The following is a 19,580-nucleotide window of genomic DNA, read 5'->3' on the forward strand; positions in this document are numbered from 1 at the left end:
CTTAAATCAAATAAAAGACATTCGTATATTACATATCTCAATATTGTATTTATTAAAAAATATAACCTAACTATATATATATGACTTTATATTTAAATTCAATCAACAAATAACTCGCACGTTCGTCGAAACTGGAATAATTAACCTCAGTCTTCCAACACAAATTAATACAAACCAAACAGGCCATACACCAACAATAAATGGCGCCAAACAAGCGTATAGGTTACCTTCTCTCTCCACTCTAGCGTCGCTCTCGATAAATACTAATTTATTATAACATTGCACCTTCAATTTCTATCATTAACCAGGAAAAGTTCACTATAACATGCGGTCAAGTCTTTGATCACTATACAAGAGATGGCAAGTTAAAACGAGCCGAATCGAACATCGCATTATTTACCTACTGTCATGTGTCGATAAAAAAGTCATCTACGTTCGAAAAGTAAGTACAAATACAAGGTTTTATACACAATAATAATCCGTTGCCAAACTAAGTAAGAAAAACTAAACAATATACATATACCGCGTCAGACATTACAAAATGATTCAAGGTATTTCGGTACAGTGAAAGCTAGAAGAAACCAACACGTCTGATGAGCGATCATGAGGACAGTGTCGGTTTGGTCGTCGCTTTGTCCGTCAACATTGTGACTTATGCCATGATTGGGGGTGACTTATGAGTTACGTTTAATGAGGAGAACGCTACATTGGGACCCTGTGGACCTACACTCGTTGTAACTGTTGCTTTGTGCATTGTGCATTACGAACCTTAATTTAACTACATCACGGAGCCTAGTCCCAAGTACTCGTGCAGAAATATTACAAAATGTATAGATGAATAATTTTGATGAAATGTGATTATTCTGAATATCACTTTAACCATCTCAATATCTTTGAACTATTTCTGAACAGCACTTGAGTTGGGCTATTACAACAAATTATGATATCAATCTTAGAGGTAATTTTATTATAATTGCACCACTTCTTTGATAACATGTAACACTATTGGTTTCTCTAGCATGCAGTATAATAAATTATGCAAAAAGTGACATCCCAAGTTTTTCATTACAGGCTGATTATGCTAATTTGGTGTAAAGTCCGTCGAACATTTTGTACTGTATCATACCCAGAAATTATCAAATGCATTTAAGACCTAGTACAAATTACGTATAATATTTTAGTTTCTATTGAAAACAGCTTTGATCGGAAGGAAAATTTCATATTACATTTAATACTCTATCGGAGGCCCGTTTTAAATTAGTCATACTGATGAATGTAACTACCAAGTGTAGTTTCGCTTCACTGCATCACGATAAATTATCGACAGAAAAAAACAAATTACAATTGACCGAGGTTTACGACGGATTCATGATTTTACTCTACAAATTACCATAAATTTATTCAGATTTAAAACGGGGCTCCAATAGACACTTACACAATGTATGTCTGGTAGTAGCGTAAAAAATCTTAAACTAAATTACGAGAAAAATCTTTTTAATTTGTACTTCCATTTTCTCGTAAGTTTGGCCCCAGAATTTATGTCACAATTTTGTTTAAAAAGGAACATAAGAGTGAGAGAAGTGGTCTGTAGCAAAATAAACCTTCACATAGTATTGGAAGTATTATCAAGTGATAACTTTTGAGGCGACTAGCGGTCCCGCCGCTGACGGTAACTACATTGTGTGAAGGCCTAAATTTAACACACTTTGTAAAAATAAACAATTTAGAATAAAAAGATCGTAGACGGCAATACTGAACATTTTTATGAGTGTTGCCCTCCCGAAGTGAAAACCTAAAGAATTAAACTGAAAGTAATAAAATCTAATCAAACCCAAAAATAAACTTAATAATAAATGGTACCGAAACATAAACCATACTTTAAAATTCATTAGTGTTATTTTAATTTCATTCCACAAGTTTAGAATTTCACAAAACTGTCGAGGAGCGTTTATCAAGTGCAAGTCGGGCAGTTCAGAGAATGCCACTGTAATTGGACAAAAATCCTACTAAAATATTATCATATATCAACATGTATATGACGCTTGCGATCAATAAATAAAACATATCCATAATACTAAGTAAGCGGTATGTCTGGCGGGTATTTTTTTATCGATAAAACTGATATTTCGGAAAAAATAACCTTCAAACTCTAGTTGCCATCCAGTCACTATTAAAACAATATTAACTAGTTATTGCAACCGGGTTCCGCCTGTATAATACCCCACGCCACGATGCGCCTACACACGTTTCAGACAAACTCTTCTCACAAACTTTAAAAATTATTCTAACATTAAAATTATTCTGATATGCACTTATCAATAGATTTTTACAATGACATTTTGTGCTGTACATTATTGTGAGAGACCGAACGGACGCGGGTGAGCGTCTACGGCTAATGCATTGCGTAGGTAAGGAGCCAATCGGAGCCATTCCAGTTTACTACTGTTCTCAACGCATTTTCAATCTTCCTTCCACAATGAGCCAAGCCGCCCGCCGCGCCCGTTCCATCCATAGCTATTTACAATGACAACTAACCGAATCGAGAATGAAACTTAAATAAGTCGACAAAAACGTATTGATATCAACTAAATATTTGGCAAACGATAGTTAATTCACAACAGTGCGCAACGCAAACGGTAGCCAACGGCGTGGCCCGAATGTATGACGATGGGAACACTAAGAGCTAACTTTACAAGTAAAATCGAAGGCCGCTAAGTTATCACCGTTCATTTCGTCGTCCTATGTCCGGGCGCCGCGCCTCACTGATTGAGCGGAATATGTACACGGCGGCGCCCCGTCTCTCATCCGCGACGCCCGACCGACGCAGGCTATGGATTCAAAATTATGAGCAAACATTTCCCCCCCAGGAACATATAAAAGAGATGACGATATTTGTAAAGGTGTTAATTATATTAACTTTTCCTTATAAGTATTGAGGTCATGAAAATCAGGTTTAAAATTTCTGGCGATGGTTGTATCGCGAATGCCTGCGAGATTCAACCTTTGTGATATACATTTGGCAAGCAAACTGCCCATCGAGTCATAGGAACCTTGCAAGACAAACATGAAATGTAATATTTTCCCTGTGGTAGAAGGATATGATGAAGATGAGATCACACCCTACCGTCAATCAGAACGCATTGAACCGAGACCGCCTATAATTATTTAAAAAAACTAGGATTTAGATCTATTGCCCGGTCACTGAATCGATAATCGCACTAAGCACGGCACACGCAACGCACGTGTCACCTAAAACCGATTAACTGGCCGCTACATTATCACTGAAGCTCAGACTACCAATGCAGGAACCGGGCCAAGCCTTGAATCGCTACGTAGCCTTACAACACTTATTGAATACCCAGAGGTACATCGTAATACAATAAGGTACTGAGGTATACACACGGCCCGCGCACCCGCTAGCGTAAGAGTCCGGGGGCGGCGCGGGCGCGGGGGCGGGGCGCTAGAACTCGAAGTCGAAGAGCTCCGCCAGCCCCTCGTCGTGGTCGAGGCAGAAGCCGTAGTCCGTGGCCGACATGGGCGGCTCCAGCGCCAGGAACGGCTCCAGCTCCAGCGCTTCTGGAACACCAATAGCGACACAGCATTATCAATCTAGTTAGGTTAAGAAGAAGTAGTGGTAACGTAAACTGATTGAATGAAATTATGGCGAAAATACATGTGGATTTCAATATCCTGTCATCTTATCGTGAGATCGTGTGTTCGTAGTGAACATGCAGGCCGGCTTAAGGGGTTCTAAGATTGAAGGTAGCACGAAAAATATTCAGGTCATAAAATTCGTAATACAATATACCTACCTACAGCCATTTTTATGTCATAATGGAGTAAGTATGGTTTTATTTACAAAAAGGTTAACAAATAACACCAGGGCGCAGTATCAGGCTGACAATAGAAATTCAGCTAGTGGTGCAGACATACTGCTAAATGTTTCTTAACATTTTAGACAACAGTGTGGCGTCACCACCATAATTGAGAGCGGGCCCACAGTTGCAGGATTTGTAATCTATGCTCTTAGACAACGCATACTCAATTAAATATGTGCTGCGCTGCCAAAAAATAAGTCTGTGGCGCCACTCTTCTTATTTGAAAAACGAAACAGATAACATCTCGATTAAAAATATGATCTTGTTATACAATATAACACACAATGTTATGAAGCACATTTTCAAAGCACAGTTTATACACACATTAAACAAAAGCAGAACAAATCCAGTTTCAAGATGATAGCCATTATTCACAGTGCACATAAGAAATTGGAACTGTTATCAATGTTACCTTTAGTTACACTCACGGGCATTGAAATCGTTCCACCTACCATTGACGTTCCATATGTCATTGGAACTTTTTCATTGCTCGTGAGTGTATTTTGTCTGCGGACACAAGGTATGGATGTCTTTTGTGTCAGGGAAGATAACATTAACCATGTACCATGGAAGAAATAATTACCAGGAAACAAAGAAGGGTTATAATTGCCCCTCGGCTTCAGTTAAAAAAATCTAACTTTATGGCGCCAATCATCTATCTTTTCATCTCGACAGATAACTTGATAAATTAGATGTTAATGTGGGGCCAATGAGTTAGACGTGCAAGGAAACTTATTACATCCAAATTAAAAACACTACACTGCGATGAGGATCTAACTAACGTGGCATTACTATCAAATCTACATATAACTTTTTTTTAAATATTGGAATAGAGAATGAAATGCTTGCTATTCACATGCGTCTTTTAAAGATTGCACAAGCGTCATATTTTGGACATGTGCCTTTAAAACCGTTTAACTTCAATTTGTCATCTAATCGCGTCCTAATATTTTGATACGGACATGTGACTCCAAAAGAGGATAACCTCAATTAGGTATCTAATCCACAGTTTACAACCATGCCACTATAATTAAAACCCTCATCGCAGTGCTCATTTGTCAGCAGTGTTAGAGCGATGGTTAGCCGATGGTGGTTAGTCGCCAGTCGGCCGGCGCGGTCGTGAGCTGAATCCCATGGTGCTACACGAGTGGGCACTGCAGCCACGCGGGATACAGCTCGCGGCTCGCCGGCACTTCGCCTCCGCTCCCGAGATGCAGCCTGGTTAATGGTGACTGGAGATGCTGGTGGTTACCCAAAGGTGAGGAGAATGATTGTGGATTCAGAGTCACGGGACTTCACCGTTTCCCTGCACGCTACGAAGCGTTTTGTTATGTATCTGCTGTTGACTGACAGTAACAAGCAGATTACTGCTTACGAAAACGGGAAAATTGGTCAACTCCAGTGAATCGAATCTTTTTATTCCATGTGTCGTTTTATACAAAAATAATGATGCACACCCTGAGTGTGGTCATGTGTAACACGTGTTTAGCGTGCAATTCAGCCCAGGGTGACAATTTGAGATACGTAAGTATATTTACAGAAGAGATTTTTTAATCACAAATCACCAAATGATAGTGAACGTAGTAGTTGATGGTGAACATTATGAACAATTAGTAAAGCGACATGATTATGTAACACAGTTAGTTTGACGACCATGATCTCACAAACAATACATGCATTGGCCATTAACAATACATAAACATTAAAAAACAGTTAACAAATAATGTTTGTTATATGATTTTTTATTTACAGATTAATACATTTAAAGCGATGGCAATAAACATTTTGTTTTTAATACTAAGAAGAACCTATGTTTAAAAAGTACCGTAGCAAGTTTCGAATACCTAAATGCAACTGCGATACCAAGACTCGAACCTGAATCGCAACAAGATAAAGTGGAATAGAGGCAATTTATACTGTACACAACACAATATAATTACAATAATTCACTGAGCAATTACAGTACCAATTAAATTAATGTATTGATCTAAAGCCTATTCTATTCGTCGTTACCGTTACCAAAACCAATCTAGTAGTTCCCACGTCCCGAGTCGGCTGTTCGCGGCGTGTAGCTAGAACTCTGACTGTGATGTGGAACTTAACACAGGTCACAGTGTGAGGTCTAGCCACAAAACGCGATAGTTCCTGCGATCTTCACTTGTCTGTAACGCTGTTTACATCTAGACTAACTACTTCCTTAAAAATATTTATATATAAAGCAATATAAGTACACACACAGCATAAGTGTGCCTCATTTCACAGGGACACCTTGATTAATCTGAAATTATGCCACCATTGTGACTTCAACCACGTGTATAACATATGCAATGCACTTATAGAACATAGAAGTATTACTATGGTGTCCCAGAGAAGTGAGGAACATGACCTAATCTTCCAATAGTCAATAATATAGGACCACATCTGACAACAGGACGCCTACAGCAGGATACATTTGAAATATAATCTAAGCAGTCCAAATTGGTCCCAAAATTTACGTATCTAACGTCTGTTAAGTCAAATGTGGCCTATTACATTGACTAGTATATTATTTAGGGCATGTTTCACAATGTCTTGACAATGGCTACCTAGGAGATAAAAGAAATGCTGTCACTCTCTGTAATTAGTATTTAGACAGTGACCGTATGTATTTTATCCCATAGGTAGTCATTATCCAGACATTGTGAATCAGGTCCTTAGTGTAGTGCAGTTAGTAGGCGGTATTTACCAGACTCCTGGTCCTCAGTCTGCAGCTGGAAGCGGCCGCCACCCATGATGGGCGCGAAGTCGTCGCTGTCCGCGATGAGCGCGTTGCGCAGCCGGCCCCGCGCGCCGCCCGCGTCCGCTGAAATTGTATTATATGTGGCATTTAGTTTAAGAAGATAGAGAGCTGTGGCATGATACGGCGCTATCCAAGGCAAATGCATGAGATTTTGATGAAGACAAAGGATGCTGTGTCAATGTCAGACACCTAACGTCCTAATCACATCAACACGTGTTTTCTAGTTCGGCTTCTATTCGGATCGTAGAGGTCCCGTTTCCCAGCGGTATGACTTGAGGTATTTTTCGCTTGAAGGTAAATACATTCCTCCATTTGTTCAGTCAGCGTTAGGCACGAAAGTACCATCCCCTAGAGACGTAACAACTTTACCCTATGAACATACGGCGCACCCCGACCAGTCAGTGACTGAAGCTAATCTGACTGACTATTCCTTTCACCACTTACGCACAGCATCACCACGAAAGTAAATTAGCATCTTTGTCATTTTACGACCGCCTGTACAGGCACCAAAAAACCTACAGTAGCCACCCTAGCGCTAACACTAGTACTAGTACTCACGGGTGGGCGTGGAGAGCGGCGCGGGGCTGGCGGCGGGCGCGTGCAGCGGGCGCGTGGGGTCCGTGGTGCACGGCGTGCACACCGTGAGCGCGCGCGCCTCGCCCTCCAGGCCCGGCTCCTTCTTGATTGGCGTCCTGGGGGAAAGATTGTTATGTGTTAGTACATGGGCTTTTATCAAACATACCCGCCACACAATTAGGTTTTCATGGATAAGTAGATAACCATTGAGGTATGTCGAACTAAACCAAAGATAAAACCGCATAAGTATAAATTCCGTACTGCAGGAAATGTGTGGTAGATAGAATAGTTACGGTTTAAAGATTACAGTACAAGTACTCTTTACTGAGCTAAATACCAATTTACAAAAAAAACACAATATTAAGCATACAGTCATGTCTCCTTTAGAATCGGCGACGCAATGTGTTTATTGATAAGTAGAATAGCATCCAACTGTGTGATAACTTACGTGAAGTCGGCGGTAATAGAACTAGAAGGCATGGACTGCAGCTGCGCGATGAGGGGAGCAAGGAATGCCTTGTTATCCTCGAGCAGTGGATCTGCAATCAAACATTATACTTTAATACAAGATCTTATTAAATCTTTTGGAAACTACAGTATTTATGGCTACACCAATCCATTTATGATCAGAGAGGCCCAAAATGCTGTGATATGTCTTGACTGAGTAATCTGAGAACTGTGCAACTATAGAAGGCAACATGATTATTATAGTAGCTAAGATACATAATCCCTTTGAACTATCTGTGGCAGTGTAGATCTGCCTACCCCATGAGGGATTGGGCATGAGGCATGAGGCTTGTTCTATTTCTTTCAGATTTAAATAAAAACTGTGTAACTGTAAAAAAACCAAAACTTACTAGGAGGAGGTGTTGGAGGTCTTTCTTTAGGACAGAGGTAGACTTCGATTTCGCCCGACATGGACTTGAGGTGGATCATGTAGCCCTTCTCATCTGGATGGGGTACCTGCAAACAAACATATAAGAATAAAACACTATCTTCAAGCACAATCACATTTTTTAAGCTACAAAAAAATCTGAGTAACATTCTCTGTAGCCTATTTAAACAAAGTTATGAATGAACGCGTCCTTATCAACACCTTCATTTCCGCCAATTAAGATATGCCGACCCGAATACACTTTCTACTGGTTTATGTTTCAAGTTAGAACTTTAAACTGTAAAGATGGAAGCTTTACGATTTCAACACAATGGTTACAACATAAAAAATACTTATTTTATGTGGATGGCTGTGGGAGGAAACCAAAACATACTACAAATGAAAATGCTTTAATTGCTACTATTACTTAAGCCTATCTTCTCCTCAATGAAGCTGATAGTTTTTTAAAGATTATGGTATGAAGGTGGTTTCTCTTGGTATCTTCGGGATAGAAACATCAGCTCTATAATAGGTATGTTTTATCATAGTTTATAGATAATTAATTAATTATGTACTGAAAATTAACCAACAGCAAACATCACTAACACTTAGCCTGGTGTCCGGGGGCGCTTTGATAGGTATGACGGTCTGGTTGCGGAACTCCCTTATAGAGCGTAGGTCCGCGTACGTAATGTACGCCAGTCCGCTGTGTTCCGCCGACAGTCGGCCCAGCGCTCGCTCCGCCGCGTCCACGGCTCGAGACAGCTTCGCTTCCCGAGCCGCTAGCGTCCGCACGTCCCGCCTTAACCGCCGGGCTGTTATCTCGTCGCCTACGCCGCTGCCCCCCGCACCACCTAGACAGGGAATACTTTATTAGTGAGTGAAGGAAGGGTTGGATTGGAAACTTAGGATGACTGGTGGGACAAGCATTTATTATCAGCCGGTAAAGGGTAACCATCCACATGCCACAGTGTTATGGTATTCATTTTGAGAGTAGGTATGTCGTGGGAAGATTATGATTCATCATTAGTCTTTGTAGACGCCTATGACTAACTTGATATGCTATTTTCTGAAGATGTACCTAATATATTGTAGGTATAATAATTTCATGTGATACTACAACGCGAACAGATAACGCGCACGATTTTATTGTTGAATGAAAAAATCAGGACAAATACCGTGAACCAAACGGTCCAAAGCACGCCGGGTTCACGCGTCACTGCATCGTGAATTCTTTACTGACTGATAGTGAAATAATACGCTACCTATCTACAGTCAAACATATGAAACTGTACTTAGCAATGTTATGTTTTTATAGTAATGTAGGTATACAGAGATAATGCTCGATTTATGTAGGCACAGTAAGGTGACATCACGGACCATCAAACAATCCCGAAAAAAGAGCGTCCCAACACAAAAAATCTTCAAAAATACATACTCACCACACTTCCATTGTATATTATTCTTAGATCTCTTTTCTAGTATCCCTATACCCTCGAGCACGTTGGTGATGTCGTAGATTCTCCGCTTCTGCACGGAGAGGTGGTCGGCGGCGATGTTGAGGTCCAGCACCCCGTTGGGCGACGACCGCAGCAGCGCCACAAACTTCTGAGTTAGTAAACCTAATGATGTGTCGAACCTGGAAGAGGATACTTTCATCATTTTTTGTGACTGACATTGACGAGTTGCATAAAGGAACTTTAAGTTAACTTCTGAATTAAATTAAATACATCATCATACGGACAGAAAGAAACATACATAGATTTAATACCGACATTAGCATAATGTTCTTCGAATATAGTATTTTTGTGCTTTTAATGCTTGATTTACTACGCCTACAAGTTTATATGGCTCTTGTTCCTCTAGGATATCAACAAACGTTCTATAATGTGATTCTCGAGCAACATATCCCGAAGAATCTGAGCAAGCTATCATTGTAGTGTTTTTTTAAAATACCTTTTACAATGTCATCGGCCCCTTTATCAGTCTATAATCTTCACAGAGATATGTTTTGGTTACCGATAGCAAAACTTAAAAACTTAGCTCTTATAAGTTGTTTAACAAACTGTCTGTGGTATTGTAGCTCCGAAACGGGTTGAAATATTACTCAATAGTCTTTAATTTGGGGTTGATTTTAACTATAAGTATTGGAAAAACATGTGAAGTCATTCAAAAGACAACTTTAACTCGGTTAGGTAAGAAAGGTCTTGTAAGAAAGGCGGGTGCAAATAGCCTCTCTATAACTAACGCTTATAAGTTAGGGTTGATACTATCTAAGGCACCACCTGCCCCTAATAGTTCAAGACATCTGCTCAGTTGACCACAGTTCACAATTTTGGGTGCCAGTAGTCTTCATTGCAGGTAAACGATTTTATTACGGCACGTAAGTTTATATGTTGGCGTGTTGAAATAGTATGACAGAAAACGTTAAGACATTACGTACGTATTCTGATAACTACAACCCATGTACGGATATTTCCATAATCCGCAAGCTTTACAAATATTGAAGTCTATGTTTAATCAACCAAGGCTAATAATTTATGCATTATGTTGGTAAACGTAGTAATAATTAAGCCTTTTATTCTCCATGCTCGTATAAATATGTAGACCGCCTACATTGCAATTAAAATACATTACAAGATCAAACATATAAAAATGTTCACAAAACTTCGCGCAAACATAAAATTGTATCAATATTTTAAAGTTGGTAAGCTACTCAATATCACGACGTTTTCATCTACAAAATAAGTACGGCGTCCTGGAAATCAAGATGGCGGATGTGTATCAAACTGCTCCCACAAACACGCCGAGCCACTCGGCGGGGCGCCACCCCATGGACTACCATCTCTTATTTAGCTCCTACATGTTTCATTATGAAATATTAATGTCGGTAAACTGAAACAGTGGTTTGACTTGGAGATTTTATATGAAAATTCATAGATTACAAAAATCAATACGCTCTGCTGACCCCTGCGTAATAAATTCCTGTTAATTCAATATCTAAGGCGAGGATCTCTCTTTTCATTCGGATCCGTTCTTAGAGTGGAGAAAAACATCTTGAGGCAATCCGCACCTCTTAATTAGAGATATAATTGTGTATTCAGACCAATACTTCGTAATCTATTGCGAGGGTACAAAATTGTATAGAAATAAGAGCCAACCGGGCTCTGCTTTGCTATTGGGGAAAGACAGTCCTTAAGCACATTAATTTGTTTAATCTCCTGTCAATAACCTCACACATGTATGTCAATGGGCATCGGAATTCATAGGATGCACCCATGGGCTGCAGATTCGGATATTTATTGCATAGCTGCATCAGAAGTGCAACAGACACAGGGGTTCCATCTTTAAAAAACAAAAGAACCTCAACACTCAAAAGCTAAACAATTGAAATAGGTACCTTTTAGATTCATACCTGGATCGTTCGGTATATTTCTTCATAGAACTGGACGGTCGGCTGTAGGGCGTGAGCACCTTCACCCGCTTCTGCTTGGGCGTCTTGAAGTCCGCCTTCATGGGCACCACGTGGCCCTGGTGCCCCTGCTGGCTGCCCGAGCTGCTCTCACTAAGGTTCAGTCTTCGTTTCACCGCCTGCGAGGGAACGCCGCGAGATTAAGGGCCAGTGTTTTGATCCGTAGTTAACTCGACCATTGGTCAAAATGGTAAATATTAGTTAAAAACCAACCAAATTCGTACGCAGCTGTCACGCTTGAGTAATGGTTAAGTTGACCACGGATCAAAAAACAAATGTGGATGGGTGGTGTAAGTCAAGAATTGATGACCAACAGTTGAAATGATAGAGATAAATTGTGATTCAGTTCCTTGAAGATGTTGTGTTTACTCAACTTCACGGCTTACACAAGGTGACCGTTTCAGATTTATTACTTCTTTCATGGTTCCTACAGTCGATTTAAAAAGAAAAATTCTTATGCCAATTATGAATTCTACAGACCAGAGGATCTACAAATTAAAGCAATCAAAAAAACATGAATCTACGATGACGTAATCTTGATGGTTCGGCACTAAGTTCATTGGCCTAATGTTAATCCTGGAAGTTAGGTAATTGAACGTAAAATCTACTTCAGCTGTGGTCTTATTATAAATAAACACATTTGAAACATCACCTTATTATTAAATTTTATGTGACTAGCATATTTTTATAACATAAACTACTAAGCTTTTGCCCGTAAGCTTACGATCACTACACAAGATTTACGTTGAGAATTTAGGTTATTTCGCTATCCAGCCTCCCAACAGTCATCCTATTTCTATAAGACAAAGTAACAAGCAGGCTTTCACAATTACACTATAACAAACTCAAATCATCAATAATAGAAGGAAACATAACATCAAATCACCTGTTTCAGTAAATAACCCTATATTCCGTGATAGACTGATAGTGTGATCATCAGTAGTAAATATGAAATGTGGCCACTCACTCTCGATGTGATGTAAGTCATTTTGATCCAATAATTGTCTCACTCAACACTTTAACTTCAACTTCACAAAACTATCACATTTCTAACATAAAAATACCTAACACCATACTGCAGCACAAACTATTTTATTTGATATCAGATGAAAATATCTACACCAGGAAGGCAGAGCCATGGGACATTGTCAATAAGCTGTTGCAACAAATTCAATTTCGACATCCATCGGCGCGGCCAAAGCCCCCAAAAGGAAGTGTGTGGGGAGGGTACCAACAATGCATGACATAAATTAGAATCAACACAAAAGACGCCCATCTCTCGGAAGGGACCTCTAGCGAAAGAATGGCAATTTCTTATCTCAGCAGTTCATATTATTATTAACTAGCAAACTCCAATCTATTGTTAATTCACAGGATCACGGCCTCGATGCGCCTGTGTGTGTTAGACAGTAAGTAAATCAGGGCAGATGTGCCGTATGATCTGAGGCCAGCAGATAACGTGCCTTCAACCGAAACTGACGACGGCTATTGACATAATCATTTTATATTTTGAATATAATTCGCTAGGCTCAGCCAGTAGGGTTGGGTTTCGAGTAATAATAATATCTAATCAGTTATGCAACAGTTAGGGATTAAAACAGACCCCTTTCAATGCAATTTCTTGGAATAATACTAGGGTAATGCATTGCATTCTTTTACTTTCGCATTTGAAAACCTAAACCCAAAAACCCTATTGTTAACACTATGTTTTGTTAACGGAAAGGCCCGCCCTTTAGATTAGAAATTATATGGATTGGTTAAATGAAGATGAAGCAACATGTTGAATATTGAGGTGAGGATATGTTAATTTATTTCATAATTTTGGCCGTACGGTTCATACAGAAATGTGTAATAGGCGAGGACAATGACTAGCAAAAAGTAAAATGCGCAATCCAAGTGTGGGATGCGGACAGGAAGCAAGTACCTGGTCACGTGACGCGGCGGCGCGCCCGCATATGGCGTCTTGTGGGGTGAACGGAATATCGACTACATTCAGCCCATGTGCGACATTTGCCACACTTCGATTTCGTACTTTAGGTACCGAAACCCTTGAATTATCGCCTTAGGTCAAAACTGAAGGTAATTAGCGTTTTCCTTGCAAATTCCTATGGAATCGAATGCATATCACTTGAATTATGCCTTGCAAAGATCCTTATAACGTGTTCACTTCACCACTAAGGACACCATAAAACAGTTTCTGTTCCGTGGGGATCTTCAACGGATACCTAATCCTAATGCTACCTGTGCCTATTCCAAATCCCTTTAGGGTACCGTTACCTGGACACCCAATCCTACCTGGATCTGGTCTAAATACTTCAGTCCCCACCCTGTGTTTTATCTGTGAACGAACACCCTTTCTATGGAAGTTATCTTTCATTTTATTCCATCTTTAGGGTCTAGGCCGTTTCGCAATCAGTGCCTGCCAATGTAATGTTCGACAGAATACCTAAAGGACGTCTCAAGTTAATCTTACCTAAAGTAGGATAGCTACTACTATAATGCTAACCCATCTCACCCATCTGAGTTATAGAGGGATGGCCTCTATAACTTAGACATAGCTCATACAAGAAGTTTGGCTGCCACATAGTGGCTGGATGACGCATACGACATAAGAAGGGAAATAGCCATATCTAGCAGTGCATGTATGCTATTGAAAACATTTATGAACCCAGAAAGACAAGAAAACTTGTCATGGGTAGGAAAGAAATTCAGTGATTGTAATAGGTACCTACCTATATAAAGAAAAAACTAATGTGGATCCCTTTCAAAGTAAATAATCATAATGACCCCTATTAGTTATACATATTTAGGAAAAGAAAAACAGCACTACTCCCCCTAATAGAATAGAATAGAATAGAATAGAATAATATTTATTTCAGACATAAGTCCATAGTTGTGTTAGTAACAAATTATGTATAATAGAAGGATGTTACTGTTTCTTTCTATTACACAATTTATCCTAATTAATAGGCAGTTTTTCTTTTGTTTTACCCACTTATTCATATAAGCTATTGAACTATTATACCCCTCTCTATCAAATAATAAATTGTTCTTATAACTTTTCTATGAACAAGGGAGTTAGTGTCTGTATACATAATCAATGTAAATATGTTTAAGTTTACTGGCCTATTGAGGAGGGACCGTTGATACCCTTGCTACGGATCCCCTGAATGGATAATGGGCAAAACCTTAAGAAAAAAAAATGCTGCAGTCCCATCCCCTACAACCCCTTTTATCCCTCACCATTTATCCTCTTCTGGGTGTCCTATGACCCCCCTATCATAATAATTATCATCAATGAAGTTCATTGCAATGTATTTGCTCTGAATAAATTAACTTAACTGCAAATTATATGTTAATTAATTACAAGTATACAAGAATACTTTAAGATCATCCTAAAGAGCTCACAGTTCCTATAGTTAGAATTACCTAGGACAAGTGCCATTCTAATAAACTATCACATAGTAAATGATATTTATTAAAGTATGGATATAAAACTGTAATCAAAAAGATAAAATCTAAATTATGTTTTAAGTTAAAGTTAAGTATTACCAATGTAGGGCATCATGTTATATAAAAAAGTAGAAACATTTTACCTTCAGAAATTAATCAATAGTTTGTTTAAATTGATATAAGTGTGTAAGTTTATATAGGTATGTAATGTAGTAAAGACTATGAAAATATTCGTAAATTTTCCATTACTACAAGTACCACCTAGTAACAAAAGATACATATCATCAATTTACAAATCAGAATTCACTGGCTTACAAATTACAATACACTGACATACAAATCATGTGAAATAATCACTCACATGAAACATTTATAATTTCTCTTTGAGCAGATGGAAAAGTTTGCACCATATAATGTACAGCCAACAAATCATATTGGTTACCATCCCCAGTTGCAGTTTACAAGGCAAAATCATAATGATATGACAAGTCATCATAAAACTATAACCCCCAAAATATTTGATTATGTATTTGCAATGACAGTCTAGGTTTCATGTGAATTGGGGCAGCAAACCTGGATGAAAATCCATCCTTCATTGAAAGTAAACCCATGCCCAAGCAGTGGGAATGTGATGGGTCATGATGAACAATGAATGAAAACTTGGATGTCTGAGTCTTATCGCTGAGGCAAGCATTCTGTTGATCCAAGAAGAGCAGATAATCTTGTTTCTGTTATTGATGGACAAGCCAATCAAGTGTTTGACAATCTCATTCATTAACATGATCTAATTTTCAAGTGTATAATTGCTAGTATACCATGCATGAAACAATGTTCTGTTAGCAATTTCCTAAAATAGTTGAAATACTTAAACGGGAGAGATTTAGTAAGTAGTGTAGTGTAGGGATGTGTGTGAACTAGTTGGTGTTCACAAGTTATATTATCAATCAGACATTATCTAAAATACTAATACATGTTTGTGAACCCATTAGAACGTAAATAAATCCAATATTTTCTAAAAAGGATATTTTTTTATGAAAAGTTTAATTTTACTATACTAAAAAAACAAGGCACAAGAAATTTATATAAAATTTCCAGAGACCAGAAGGATCTGTTGAAGTGTTAGAAGATGGCCATTCAGAATTCTATCCAGGTTTAATGATGTGAAAGTTCTGTACAATATAAGACTCCGCTATTCAGATCATCATCATAACCTCTGTAGACATTCCACTTGTACTTACAATTTGACCATCTTACCTTGGCAGTAATGGCATCAAAGTAAATGCACCACCATGCATGTATAATAGAAGAAAGCCTGAAGGATTCCAAGTGTAAAACTTATGTAGAAACTATTCTAAAAGCTATTTTTTTTAATGTATTATTTTGGGTGATATCTACCATTATTACTGTAATATAATACTTGTTAGCTTACTTCAGACGTCTTCGGCGGCGCAGAGAGGGCCTCCCGCCTGATCTGATGCTGTGGAGTAGCACCATAGCCATGGTCAAGCAGATGGTAGCTGATGGGCTGACTTGGGCTGTCATCCAGCAGAGTGGTCTGTGCAGGTGACGCCCCGGCTCGTACCACTAAAGCCACATCAGCCTCGCCCTCCGCCGACCCTCGCTTCACCCCCCTCGGCATCGCTGTTATTTAAAATAAATACCATAAATGCTTATTATTAAATGCTTACGTGCCACAATCATGGACACAATTCAATTAGTAAAGAGGTTAGGGGCGCCGCGCGCGGAAATTACAGGTAAGAAGCCTCCGAAGCAGAATGGGTCGATAGCTGAATTATGGAAGTTTATGTAATTCTAGGGGTCCCAGGTGTTCCCTTAGCGGGTCGAACTGAGCTTACGTCACTTTTACAACGTCTTTTTCGATAAAATACTGACGAACTGACATATCCGTGTAAAGTAATCGGCGCAAAACGCTGATGATAACCAAAATTTATTTGATAGAGAAATTGAAAACTTATAAAAAATACTTACGAAAGGTGTGAGCGAACAATGTCCAAAGTTATAACCATAAAACGACATAAGTTTTCGACACAAACGCTACATTATCGAGTACTCAAAATAAAATGTCCGCCGCTTTGTTGGTCTCGAGTGAACTCGTGGACATCGAGACGCTGATAACTTCCAACAAATATTAACTCACTCAGTTCATTTATTACACATATTACTAGTTTATTCACTTCGTAATTCACTCATGAAATATAATGTCAAATACGTTCTAGTCCACATTTTAAATAAACTGATAAAAATGCGAAGCAATGGAAACGGCGACAGGAAGCTTTTCAGAGAACATCTGGCTTGCACTTGCAAGCGGCGACGTAGCAGTGGCGCGAACTACGTACGCAGGCGCGAAGCGGCCGAACAACCCCCATCGGACGCCGCGCTCGCAAACCAAAATTCCTCCCCTTCGTAGAAGCCCTAAAAAATTTAACGAATTTTTGTACCTCTCTATTTTATCAACGACCGGTTTTGAGAGTGGAAATGAAACGAAAGATGCATGCGTGCGTCGTCGCGTCGCTCTTTCCATAGTAAATAAGTGCGCGAATATGCTTTATCTTTTGAATTTAAATCATACGAAATAAAAGTTATTTATTTATATATTTTTTACCCTCTTTCCATGATGTAATTATAAAATTAGAGTTAGGTATACAGACATCGAAATGCTGTTAAGTTTATTTCAGATAATTATGGTAGAGTTTCAAAAGTTTCAGTTTACCCAACCCAATCCCAGTTAGCCTACCCCACAAAGAAGTCCTCGATTTTATCTCACAGCATTAGTGAAACTGACTATATTATTATTAACTATGTAAGTACCTACCTATAATGATTATAAGCTAGGATGATGGCAATGCAATGGGACTTTATGGGACCCAATATTATGAACATAGTGTTTCCCTATGATCAGATGCATGATTAGTGCACAGTTTAGTTAATCTACAGAAGTCTTGGCCATATTAATATTTTTTTTCTTTCTTGATTTGACGCCTTCTGGAAGGGGAGGAATAAGAGGTGTGGAGGTGTGTCGCATGGCAGTTGGTATCATCGTCGGCGAACAATACGAGGACCTATTCCCTAAAGGCTACATGTCTAGTATTGTCTATCGTTGGTATACTGATATCCATACAACCGACAATGCACCTCCATTTCAGCTGGTAGATTTTAGGAACTGATGGATGGTTACTTAGTTCTCCGTCAAATTTCCACAATTTCTGATGAGGTCTTTCAGAGAACCCTGACCGTAGCTCTTTCCATTTCCTACATAAGCGAATTTAAATCGGTAAACCGTTATCGTTATTTAACCGTTATTATGTGTCCACGTTTCTGCACTATCATCATCACGACCCATAAAGTCCCCAACTGTTGAGGCACGGGTCTCCTTTAAGGTTTAGGCCTAGTCGACCACGCTGGCCTAGTGCGGGTTGGTGTACTGCACTTCAGCTCTACTTATACTTAACTATATTTTTAAATCTAACCATACGTAGATTAAATAGGATATGATATGGGCTTTTTACACCTGAAATAAAGATATATTATTATTATTATTATTATTATTAAATATTATAACTAGGTTGCTACGCTTGATCGCGGGCCTCAGGACAATGAATAGATAAAGCATAAGTATTATCTAAGAAAGGTAAGGATATTTTTGAAGTCAATGGCTAATTTGAGATGATTTTGCTTAAATCTGAGCGAGCGGTATCAAATGGTTTGTGGGCAGTAAGATATATAGTAACTTATAACTTCCATTCCAGTGGAAATTGGAAATAATGAGAGCCACCCAAAAATTTATAAATTTAAATCTGAAGTTGGGATTGGAATCCCGATTTATTGGTATTGCCGGGATTTTTTAATACACAACAAAGAAGTATTTATTACCATTTTATTAATGAAACTTACGAAATTTGTCCTGGAGCATTTATTTTTGTACATGTAAGGAACAACCTAACACGAACCACGAGAATGCCTCGAAACACGAGGCTACTTTTTTGGCTAGGATAGCAAGCTAGTCATACACTAGTAGGTAAGCGCAGGCAATGCAATGGCTTCATGTCTTCTTCATGTAGACAAATCTTCATGTCTTTTAAGTAAGTATCTTATTTTAATATGTTAATATTTTATTGTGCTATTTATTGATTGAAAGCGTTAATGTCCTCTTCTACAACCTAACAAGGGTTGGCTGGAAGAAATTGCTTTTTGGCAATAAGCCCGCCTTTGTACATTGTTAGTTTTCTTTTAATGTTCTTGACCTTTTATTAATTGTAACTTTATAATGTACAATAAAGTGTTTATGAATAAATAAATAAATAAGTACAAGTACTATACATATAGCTTGCTAGCTTACCCAGAATACCTTGAAAAAGTACCCCTGTGTATATGCCGGGGATTTACAGAGTAGAAGAGGAGGAAAGGTAGGTATTATGAGAATATTCAAGCACAAAATCACAATTTCCTTACATGTTCAACAGTTTCAGCATTGAAGGATATGCTATGCATCTTCGTCATCATCTGCAATCTGCATCCATAAATTATATT

The 19,580-nt window shown here is 38.7% G+C and overlaps 1 protein-coding gene across 3 annotated transcripts; it reads right to left on the bottom strand.

The window, feature by feature from the left end:
• Positions 1 to 24: 24 nt before the first annotated feature.
• LOC105381100 (transcription factor E2F2) lies at positions 25 to 17,734 on the bottom strand. Of its 3 annotated transcripts, none has more exons than XM_011550748.3 (10): positions 17,022 to 17,734; positions 16,462 to 16,673; positions 11,508 to 11,698; positions 9,550 to 9,746; positions 8,714 to 8,961; positions 8,091 to 8,196; positions 7,682 to 7,772; positions 7,216 to 7,349; positions 6,604 to 6,720; positions 25 to 3,576 (listed from the first exon to the last, which is right to left on the bottom strand). In XM_011550748.3, the coding sequence occupies exons 2-10, from the start codon at positions 16,669 to 16,671 to the stop codon at positions 3,461 to 3,463; spliced, it is 1,410 nt and encodes a 469-aa protein (XP_011549050.3). In that variant the 5' UTR covers positions 16,672 to 16,673; positions 17,022 to 17,734; the 3' UTR covers positions 25 to 3,460. The 3 variants fall into 3 exon arrangements, with proteins under 3 accessions (XP_011549050.3, XP_011549051.3, XP_037963875.2); XM_011550749.3 differs by having other exon boundaries at positions 11,523 to 11,698; positions 17,022 to 17,722; XM_038107947.2 differs by lacking the exon at positions 17,022 to 17,734 and adding an exon at positions 16,785 to 16,983.
• Positions 17,735 to 19,580: the final 1,846 nt, after the last annotated feature.

This window comes from Plutella xylostella, chromosome 15 (assembly GCF_932276165.1).
Source record: "Plutella xylostella chromosome 15, ilPluXylo3.1, whole genome shotgun sequence".
NCBI lineage: Eukaryota > Metazoa > Arthropoda > Insecta > Lepidoptera > Plutellidae > Plutella > Plutella xylostella.